Source organism: Buteo buteo, chromosome 11, assembly GCF_964188355.1.
Source record: "Buteo buteo chromosome 11, bButBut1.hap1.1, whole genome shotgun sequence".
Lineage (NCBI taxonomy): Eukaryota > Metazoa > Chordata > Aves > Accipitriformes > Accipitridae > Buteo > Buteo buteo.
The window spans coordinates 10,945,717-10,956,548 of NC_134181.1; the positions used below are offsets into that span (position 1 = coordinate 10,945,717).

The window sequence follows — 10,832 nt, forward strand, 5'->3', positions numbered from 1 at the left end:
TGTGTCAGAGGATGTACTTCTCTGGTGGCTCTTTCTCTACTTCTTTCAGAACTTCAAATACTAATTAGATCAGGCTAATTCTGCAAGCGGTGGTAGGTTCTGCTGGCTGTTTCTAAGAGTTGAGGTTCTGGTAGTGTGTGACACCGGTAAGCATAAGTTAGGTTAACCTAGACTGGGCAGTAGACATGTAATTAGCAGCTAGTGTTAGAATGATTTTAGCGTCACCTGACACAAAGTTTTGTGGTTTAAGTGATTGCTTTGGGACTCCTTTCTTCTCCCCCTCAAAGGCAATGTGAATTAGCTCCAATCAACCAATAACTCAGCTTATGCAGCAAGAGTAAATCGCTCTGAACTCAAGCCTATTGGTACCAAGCTGACTGTGTTACAAGGATAGAGTGAATGTTGGCCCAGTGATTGTCATAAAATGCAGCTGTGGATAATAAGATGGGTTGATGTATTTGGTTTAAGTAGATCCTAGCCATGATCAGCCCCTCTCCTATTTAGCATGGTTATGTCTTCCTGATGTCAGATGGTGACAGTCCCCAAATTAGGAGCTGCTTTGCAGTCAAAACAGTGAGTCTCTGAAAGAATTTGAATGGCTTTATGAGTAAAGGAAGGTAAGAGAAAGGGCATATGTGGGAAGAGGGCTGGATTCATGATGCCTAGAGGTCAGGAAGACCTAAGCAATAAAGCTGGGGTAGATCAGCCTCTTCCAAATCTCCTTTTCCCTGGATATCGTCAAACATTTAGAGGCATTTGAAATCCTGTGCATCTACATTTTGCTAAAAACAAGGCGTGGTTAGAATAGTTCCCTTGGTTCTACTTTTTGAAGAAACTTTAAATGTGATTTTGAACACTTTCTTCTTGCACCCTAGGGTTTTTGCACCAAAATGCGCTTCCTGTAACCAGCCGATCCTACCAGCACAGGTACATGTTAACATGCACTGACTCTTTAGAAAAAACAACTATTGGTGTATGAACGCTTTCTAAAAACATATTAGATGCTTTTCCTTCCTCTTCCAGAGTCTATACTATGTCAGATACTAAATTAAATACAGTTCAGCAGTAATGTCACTCCCAAACATTCTCAGAAGTTGTAATAGTCACACTCTACTTATGCAGCGTAGTACTTTGTATCTTTAGGGTGCTTTCCAGGTCTTAGTTATGCTGTTATAAATCTCATTTAATTGAAAGCCCTGACTGGGGGCTCCAAGAACAACCCAAGAATTAAAGCCCTGTTTATTTTTAGAATCTCCCATTAGCTCAAATAGCAAATTTGCTTGTCTGCTACATTTGCATTTCTGATGTGGACCTGTTAAGATGCCCAAACTTGAAAAGACATCTGAGAGTTACTCTGAGCCTGCGAGAAGACCACACAATCTGTCATCCTGGGATGGCAATGTAATGAAAGTGCTTAAAGGGGTGGAAAAGGTGGCGGAAAAGTTGGCTAAAAGGGAACCCAGGTGAATTACCTGCTTGCAACCTCAGCCTATCCTGGCAGTACGGTTAGCATGATAAGACTTGTGCATTAGGACATCCCATTTCTGCCTACTCACAGTAGTGCTCCCTTATACTCTGGTGGGTGCAGCACCATCTGAGTTCCCGTTGTTGAGGTCACTGACCAGTTCATTTGTAAGCAAGGGCCTCAGCACCTCCCTCCTTTTCCTCTTCTCATGTTTATAGAGCCAGAGCTTGCATACTATAAGCCCCAATTAAGCCTGTGGCTAGAGCCTCTCAGCATGCCCACCTCCATCACTGCACGTTACTCTCTGTCATTATTATTTCTGTTAATTGTGTGAGACCTGGGCATTTAAAACCCTTACAAAGATGAGCCAGAACTTCTTGTCCTAGTGATGGCATGTGAGGAGAAAACCCCTATGTAAATTTCACTGGATTTGTGTCTTACAAAATAACTTTCTTTAAAAAAAAAAAAAAGAAAAAAAAGCAGTCCTACTGCTGACTCATCTGATGATGGCTAGCAAGATAGACTCCATGTTCTTTCCCATGGAGGTTTCTTAGGTTAGTTCAAGTCTAGCAGTGCAGGTACTAACTTGCCCACAGCTTCTCTCAGACATAGTCTACGTCATATCTGATGCTCTAACCAGACCTGGAACTGGAAACAATGCAAGGCAACAAATTTAATGAGCTCTGTCTTCAGAGGCTTCAGAGCGGATCAGGGAAAGAGTCTGTGAGGTTACAAGAAGGGTATGGGCTGCTCTGCAGGGCCTGGGGCTCAGCCAGGAATTACACAACTCCACTGCATCCACCCTCATGCTGAGGTTTTGGCCTGTGCACATCATTACCTGCTGGACTGGTATGTAAATCCCTATGGGGTACATACAGTGACATATGCATGTGCAAAATAGCTGTGCAGCAGATGGTTTGAGGGGAATACAAGCCCTGGAAAACTCAGCCCAGGATGTCTACAAGGAAGAGTTACCCAATCAGCAGGTCATAGTTTTTGCCTGGTAATTCGTTCGGATCCTGGGTGCCCTTGAAAAATTATTTGATTTCAAGACTAATTTGTCCCTTAAGGATGAAGTTTTGGCTACACTTCCCAAATGACCTCTACAGGTTAAATATGTCAGACACCCATGCTGCTGCTGAACAGCAAAACTAGCGGTGCAGTGCTGTGCACCAGGGGACAAGACCCTCAGTGGTCACAGAGCTCTGCTCTGCGGAGGAAGAGGGGATCCCCTGGGGAAACAGCTCTCCGAAGCGATAGGTTGGGCACTGAAAGAGGATTGAGAAAACACTGCTTTACAAGCCCACTCTTGCCTTCTCTCTGCTTCCCCAACAGGGCTCCGAGGAGACCATTCGGGTTGTGTCAATGGACAAAGACTACCACGTGGAGTGCTATCACTGCGAGGTAAGCATCAGGCACCTCTGCTGGCCTGCCCCACAGCAAGGCTTTGCTAATAACTAGCAGCCTCTTGGTAGGTGCCTGACTCGCACCTCAGGGTGCACTTGCTGGCTCTTGCATGCCTGGGCAGGTAGGGCTCTGCCCCACAGCTCCTGAAGGGAGGCAAAGGAATGAGTGCTAGCTGGGCTGCAAGTGGTACTGCCATTTCCAGTACCAAATCAGTTTCTTTTTTTTTTTCCCCCAGTATATTAACTTGAAAAGCTGGGTTTGGTTCTTTGGGTTGAATTTTTTCAATACTTCCAGGTGGGGAGAGGACAAAGAGTAGGTGCCAGTTCTCTTTTTTCTGATCTCTGGATACAGCTTGTGTGGCTCTGATCTGAGGAGACTTGAATTCACATTGCCTGTGCAGGGAAGGACATAAACTGGAAGGCTTTTCTAGGTGATCTGTGTTTTTTCCATGCTGAATTAATATTGATTCTTTATTAGAAAAGAGACAGGGATACCACTGACTTTCTGTCACTTTTTTCATAGTAGTTTCTTTTATGCAGCACATTTAAAAGTTTATTGGGGCAGATCAAGGTTGTGGGATTAGTGCTCTTGTTTCAGAGAGGAGAGCTGAGTTCAGTCCTAGCTCTACATCTGGAAGCATGAGGAGGGAAACAAACTCTTTAATTTGAGATCAACCCAAAACTTCCCTTTTGCTGTAGGTTTGGCACTCTGATATAACATGGAAATATCCACACAGATCCTAACTGTGCTACCTAACTGTCGTAGCACCAGAGGCAAAAATGCAGCAATGCTATCTTCCATGTACTTTTGTACAAAAAGGTTTTACAAAGAGACTTCCAGTAAAGGGAGAAAATAACAAAATGCAGGGCATCTTGAAATGTACATGAACATAAGGAAGACCCCATCCACTCAGTTATCTCTTTCCCCTAGAGATATCTGGATACTCCATCCTTTCCTATTAATTTTTCAGGAGAAATTGGCACAGGAAATTGCAGCATTTTGGAGAGCTGTGCTTCCCTCCTCCTTCTTCCCCCATCTATTGCTTTGTGCAGGCTTCACCTAAGATGACAGCTCCCTCCCCTTCTCTCTCAGGCTATTGACTTTATATTAGAATGTCCCAATGGGGGTTTATTTTCAGTTCTGTTTCATTATTCATTTCCCCATTCTCCTTCCAGTTTGAGGCAAATGAAGCTGCCTCCACATCTGCCCAGAATGGCAGAGTGTGTTTACGTGCAGAAGTCAGGGGGTTAGCCATGTGTAAACAGGGGTACATTACTGCCTAAGGTTCTCCAGTCAGGCTCTCAAACTGTACGCACTGGGTCACTGCTGTCTCCAAATACTGCTAGAAAAGTTAGTGCCAGTATTTCGAGGTATTCACATGGAGACTTTTGCAAAGGCTATGACGACTTAGGCAGCCACTTCTGAAATGCCATTAATGTCATCATCACCTGGTGGGCATGCAAAGTCAGTAGTCAGTTTGGAAACTTCGCTGCTTTTCTATATCATCTCTTTCTTGCAACCGCATAACTTCTGCTGAGAAGTTCAAGCTGTTTTACAGATCAGTAGACTCCCATTCTAAAACTGAAATCCACTGAGAAGGCAGGCTTTCTCACTGCAGAAAAGGAATACAATTTTGGAGACGGAAAAAGGTGTGAACACTTGGCACAACTGTAGGTTATCCAAAATTGTTAAATTCTAATGCGGAATTGAATTTTAAATCTTACATAAAGGACTATAAAGTTATTGTATAACGTACAGTAACACACAGAAGACTACCTTGGCAGAAACTTTGATTAAACCCTCCCTAAACTAACACGCCAGTTTTAAAGCTTACTTTAAAGCCCATTTTTCATTCTTATTTCAGCATTGTAAAATTTGAGGATTTTAATTTGAGCTATGAAAGCTGAAAAATTGTACTTTGTGTCCAATTAAAAACTTTGCATCAGTTTTCAGTACTAAAATGACCTATATGCCCAACTTGTTCAATTTTTTTTTTTTGCTTTTCTATTAAGTGTGTAGATACATACTTGGAATCTCTGGTTTGTCAGGACTGGTCACAGTAACAATTTTTAAGTATTTAACATACTTGGGACATCAAATCCGAGCACAAAACTGCCATGACTTTCAAATGTCCTCAAAATTATAATGATGACAACTGAAAACCAGGAGTGTCTCTATTGCAGTGTACGTAATAGCCAGCAGGCAGGATCACTGTTTGTTGTTGTTCTTTTCATCTCTGTTCCTTCACTGTTGTTCACCCATGTTGTCCCTGTAGTTACATGCCAGTCCCAGAGGTACTACCATATTTCCACTAAAGACAGGCCATTGGCCTTGAAGTCTTTTTTTTTTTTTAATTCCAAGTTAGAGAAAGTTTAGCCCTGCTTCAGAAGTAAAACATGTCTCATCTCCCCCTCTTCCCCACTCCTCTCATTCTCTACTTATTCTCCCCCATTTCTTGCTCGCTGCCTTGTTGCAGAATTAGCTCCTTCTCTGTTCTAACCTCTTCCAGGTTGTATGTGTCAGAGTCAGTCCTTGGCCTGTTTTTAGTTAGTCCTTGGCCTGTCTGATTTGCATCAACATTTATTAGATGATGAAGAGACCAGAATGGGAAACAACAGGGAAGAAAATGCTGGGTACTACTATAGACTGTCCTGTTTTATTTCAGTGATGTCGTTTTGCTTAATATGAGATAGTCAGGGTCCACCTACCAAAAACTCTTGAGGTTGCTGGCTTTGGAGGTGTGGGAGGGAGCTCTCAGGGCTATGCAGGATAGATCAGCATTGTTGTGAGATGACCTACCTGAACCATTCACTAATCTGGGATGTATATGTTTCTTCTAGGATTGTGGCTTGCAGCTCAATGATGAGGAAGGCCATCGTTGTTACCCATTAGAGGGCCACTTGCTCTGCCATGGCTGTCATATCAGGCGCCTTAATATTAAACTGCCATCACATCCACCTCCAAGCTATCCAATGCATGTCACAGAACTCTGAAAGACATTTCTAATACCAATAAGCCGTTTGAAAGAGAAGACAAAAATCTAAAAATGACTTTCCTGTTCCTTTAAAGATAACCATCTAAACCAGCTATTTATTTTTTAAATCAGAGGTGAGGGGTCCTTTTCTGATCTTGTACATCTGCGTTCTTTTATCTAGACATTTTCACTGAGACACTGTCTACTTGAACAAATAATTCATCACTAAACTGTAACTAACTGTAAATGGCAGCATTTCTAAAAACAATGGTACAAAGGGCTGTTCTGCACTCCCTACTCACTTTCCTTCAGTGGAGATTTTGCCCAAGTAAGGAGTGTAGAATTACTTCCCAAAAGTTAGCACCTTATCATATTGCAGCAAGCATGATAAGATAAATGCTAGCATTTTAGCTAGTTTTGTTGAATTCTGGTCTTAGAGAATACAGTCTCACATTTTTTTAAAACTTAGATTCCCAGAAGTAGTGAATAGGAAGCAAACAAGTGTTTTTGGCAATGGCAGTTTTCAGCATGGGTTAAATAATGGCATTCTATGAAGAAGCATCAGGCTGGCTTTCCACCCTACAAGGTTCCACAGTCATCCAAAGACTATTTAGCTTGTTAAAGAAACCTGGTAAGCATCTCGCATAACAACCACATTACAGAGAAATATATTGAAAAGATTGGCACATGCAGGGTCATAACTTGAAGAAAGTTACAGACCTCTGTAATCACTTGCTGTGTACAAATGTATCCACGGTTTCAAAATGCATTCATATCAACTTGATGATTTGGCACTTACTAAAGAATTCATCTTTTAAACCTGTTTTTTGTTTAATAGGGTTAGCAGCCCCTTTCTATGCAAAGGTACACTTGTCTTTATACTACTTGTTTTATACAAGACTTCATTTGTTACCAACTGCTTTATGATTGTATGTTGATACATTATTAAAAAAAAGAGGGGGACAGTGGTTTTTGTATTATCTTTTCAGCTTCGTGTTCTTTTCTAGATATACTTTTGAACTGATCACAGTGATTGTCTTCATTGGAAAACAAAGTACAGTTTAGCAGAAATAATAATTTAGAGATTCAGCAGACCATTTTAACATTGGTATTTTATAACAAGTATTAGATGTACATAGAATGTACACACTTTCATATTTTGCATAAGCTTTTACAGTAACCTCAGAGCTCTGGGGAAATATATGTCTTCCATATAGGAAGTTAGATGAATCTTTTATATGGTTTGTTTTCTACCATGTGTTGATGATTTACATGCAAATCACACATCTGTATGTTTAAAAAATTCCTTGCATTCTCCTGAGAATTGATCCAGCCTTCCTGAATTTGTACTTTAAATAAATCCATCATTGCTGTCTTTAACTGTATCCAAATTCACAACAAAATAAAACTCTTCTGCTCCAGAGGAAGTGCAAATACCAGACCAGATTCTCTGCATGTGTAAACTGGGACATTTCCATGCCAGTTCTCAACACATCTAGAATCTGACTGATCCGTTCAGAAATGATCCCATGTTAAATTCAGCACACAGACTGACAAAATGACTTACTTATTTGGCAACACCATTGCAGTTTAGTTTCTTATGCTCCATTGATTTTTTGAAAGCCGTTTGTGGTGCTCTTGAAAAGTACAAAGAGCATCCAATGGACACTAATTCCTTAGTGGAATAATTAACTCCCTTAACAGAACTTTTTGATAGTCTGGAATTTCCTTATGGGGGGAGGAGGGGGACCAGGAAAAATTCTTGTGAACTGGTTGGGGTTTTTTTCTGTTAATAAGGAACAAAAGGTATGTTTCCTGAACTTTTGCCAAACTTCCATTGGCCTAGATTAACCTGTCCTACTGAATGCTCCTTGGCAAGTCAGATGCTGCTTTAAAAAGTCATTTTCTAATTAATATGTATCAGTTTGTAATTAACATATTTAATGTGATAGCCATGTTTTGAAGGAATTGGAGTGCAACCAACTAGTGCCCTGTTTCTACAGTGTGACCTAAGAGGCCTGGCCTGCAAAAGAGAGGACATTGGGTGCATGCACAGTTTTTCTGCATTTGCAAACATCACCTCTGTGTCACCAGCCCAGCCTCAGAAGGAAGTGGAAGTACATGTGCCTCGCCCAAACAGCAAATGCTGGAAAAGGGAAAAAGAATTGTCTTAAATTGGATTGTATGACTAGGCCAATTCCTTAAGGTTCTTACAAACATGGAAGATATAGATAGCAGAGCTTCAGGATAAACTTTTAGCATCAGCTGCAATGCAATACTTTTTCCATTTAAGGAAGCTGCTTTAGATCACATTTAGCTTTGAGGCATTTTTACTTGTTTGTCTTTCTTTATATATTAAGGAACCCAAATCAAGAAAACAATCATTAAAATATACAGAGAAGGTTTGGGTCTGTTCCTGTGAGCAGGTCATCTCATAACAGTACTCACTGTACTGGAAAATGCTTTGCTCTACCACTATAGAAGCAAAACCTTCAAAATCACAGTGGCCAGAGGTGAAGATGACTTACTCTGGCATTCGGCCCAGTCTTCTGCCAGTACCTTCCTTAGCACTTTGCCTCCTTCAGTGGCAAGTTGTAAGTTTCCACTCCCAACATACTTTTCAAGGGACAGCATACTAACATGTACATACCATATCTTTTCTTCTTTTTTCGAAAATGATCATACTGTAGGAAAAAAAAATATTTAATGTCATTTCACACATTAACTTGTCAGTCTCCTGTAGTTCTACTCAGTTCCAACGTGTTAAGTATCAAAAGGTAATATTTCAATATAGAATAAGCAATTTGTTTAAAACTAGAAAGCAGCAGTTGTTGTTCCAGTATTTTCTATAGACAGGTGCATTCCATTACTGTATAATGAAGTACAGCTTTGTTTTTCCAGCATTTAGTATAAAAACTGGAGCTTGAGTGAAATTTGCCAGGTTTTGGGTTTTTTTTTTCCAAAGAGAAAAATAAAAGCAAATCTAAAATAATGATGTGCTGTACTCTTTAGTGCTAGTGACAGTTTCTGCACATTTTTACTTCCTGTCTGGGGAATTACGTAAATGAGAAAGCTTCTTTTAATGATTTTCTTAAGGAGTATTCTTATGTTAAATCAGTTCCAACACAGATGTAAACTTTCTAGAGTTCATTTTATGATGTGATTGTTCTTCAGAAGCTTTTGCTGTACTTTCAGAACATTTCCATAAAGTCAAAACAATAACAACTTGTTCTCATTTGCATCAGGACTACACCTTTCCATTTTGGTAAGGAATCTTACACAGTCCCTACAGCACAAAGCTGTTTGCAGGTGATTCAGAGTCCCTCGTGCACTGAAGGACATGTTCCAAAGAAAGGACCAAAATAATAATCTGAAAACAAAACAAAATAAAAGAATGCACTCAATAATCGAGCTTTCAAAGAGGGCTTGTTTGGGTTTCTTTCCTTTTCCTTTCACTTGTGTGCACGTGTGTGTATATATTTTGTAAGGTGGAGCTTCAAAAGGAAAACATGGTTAGAGGAGCTCTTTAAGACCAGAAATTCCAGAGTAGTTAAGTAAACCAAAGCTCTAAAGGAGACAAAAGCTGCTTTCTTGTGTTTCAAGAAAAGTTTAAAAGTTTGTGATTCATCCTGTAACTAATGCCGTAACTAGAGTATATAATTTGACTTAAATTAAGTTTTCATTTGAGAAATATTTTCATTTTCTTTAAAAGAATATAGTTTTCTTCCAAGAACTTGGACCAACGTTGATTTTTATTTTGTAGGAAATATATAAATTCCCAGTTTGTATATCATGTAACTAGTTTACATGCTGAAAATATACATTAGTTTAACTATTTTTGTGTATATATCCTTGTAAAACCTTTCAATGTGCTTCTGTCTTTTAGTCCTCAGAATTACTTGTGGTTTTGTGTTCCAGTGTTTGATTCCCTTGATTGTTGAAGAAAAAAAAATTGGGAAATGTAGATTTATTTATCTAAAGAAGAAGCTACTTGCTATCATCCTAAGTTATTTAATATTAAAGTCAGAAGTTGCATTTAACCTTAGATGCTATAATCTGCTTTTTTCAATAAAGACATTTTGTAGTTATCTTTGGTTTTGTAGTTTGTTGCATGTAAGTATTTTATTTTTTTTAATCTAGGTGGGCACTGAAGCAATTTTCAGGAGACCTTTGTATTGCCTACAGAAATGTCTTAACTGATATTAATTGATTGCAGCTGCATTCATGAAGGATTTTGGTCCTCCAGTGCAAGTGTTACTAATTAAGGTCTAAAATATGCCCACAGCTAACATTTTGCAGCTGCACTTAGAAAAGAATTTAGCCACTCTGGCAATTCTTAATTAAGCTTTAACCAGTCTGGCTAGTTCACATGTAGGACAGTCAGTATTGAGGAACACTTCCTTGTCAAGACTACCATTACGTTTTGGAGTGTTCCAGAAGAGAAGTATGTGCCTGGGCTATGAACTTGCATAGCTTTAAGCTTGGTATGGGGAATTTTCTCAATTTTCTTGCTAAGTCACAGTAATGCAGAAACTACAGCCAGAGCTCTGATAGGATCGAAAAGGTGCTTTTTTTATATGTTTTACCTTTCTGAGGCTCTTTGCCACTTTCTTATCTCCAACTTCACAGCACGGATGGGAGCTTGGTCACATTTACCTTCCACACACAGTGGTCCTGCAAGAGCAGCTGTGTCTGTCAGGCAAAAGGTTCATCAGCACTGGTATCTTGTCTGCAACTGTGGCCCAAAGTGGATGCCTGGGGAAAGAGTACAAGAACCTGTTTGTTCCTGGTTTCCTCATGTTCACTGGGTTTCCTTTCCATTAAGCTGGTCAGTCTACCATCCTTGTGGATGCTCTTTCCTCTAGTGGCTTGGCAGAAGCCAAATACTCACAAGCTGCTACTCCAGTGTGATGCCACCCTCTCCTCCAGAGAGGCCTGCTCTGCAGCTCTGCCACCCTGGCTTTGCAAAGTACAAATGACTTCAAC

The 10,832-nt window shown here is 40.0% G+C and overlaps 1 protein-coding gene across 1 annotated transcript in view; it reads left to right on the forward strand.

Annotated features, from left to right (window-relative positions):
• Nucleotides 1-9,935, forward strand: part of WTIP (WT1 interacting protein) — an 87,760-nt gene extending 77,825 nt beyond the window's left edge. The window contains exons 6-8 of the mRNA XM_075040036.1: nucleotides 876-927; nucleotides 2,801-2,869; nucleotides 5,713-9,935. Of these exons, the coding sequence (XP_074896137.1) occupies nucleotides 876-927; nucleotides 2,801-2,869; nucleotides 5,713-5,865 (274 nt within the window). The 3' untranslated portion in view covers nucleotides 5,866-9,935. The remainder of the gene's footprint in view (nucleotides 1-875; nucleotides 928-2,800; nucleotides 2,870-5,712) is intronic.
• Nucleotides 9,936-10,832: the final 897 nt, after the last annotated feature.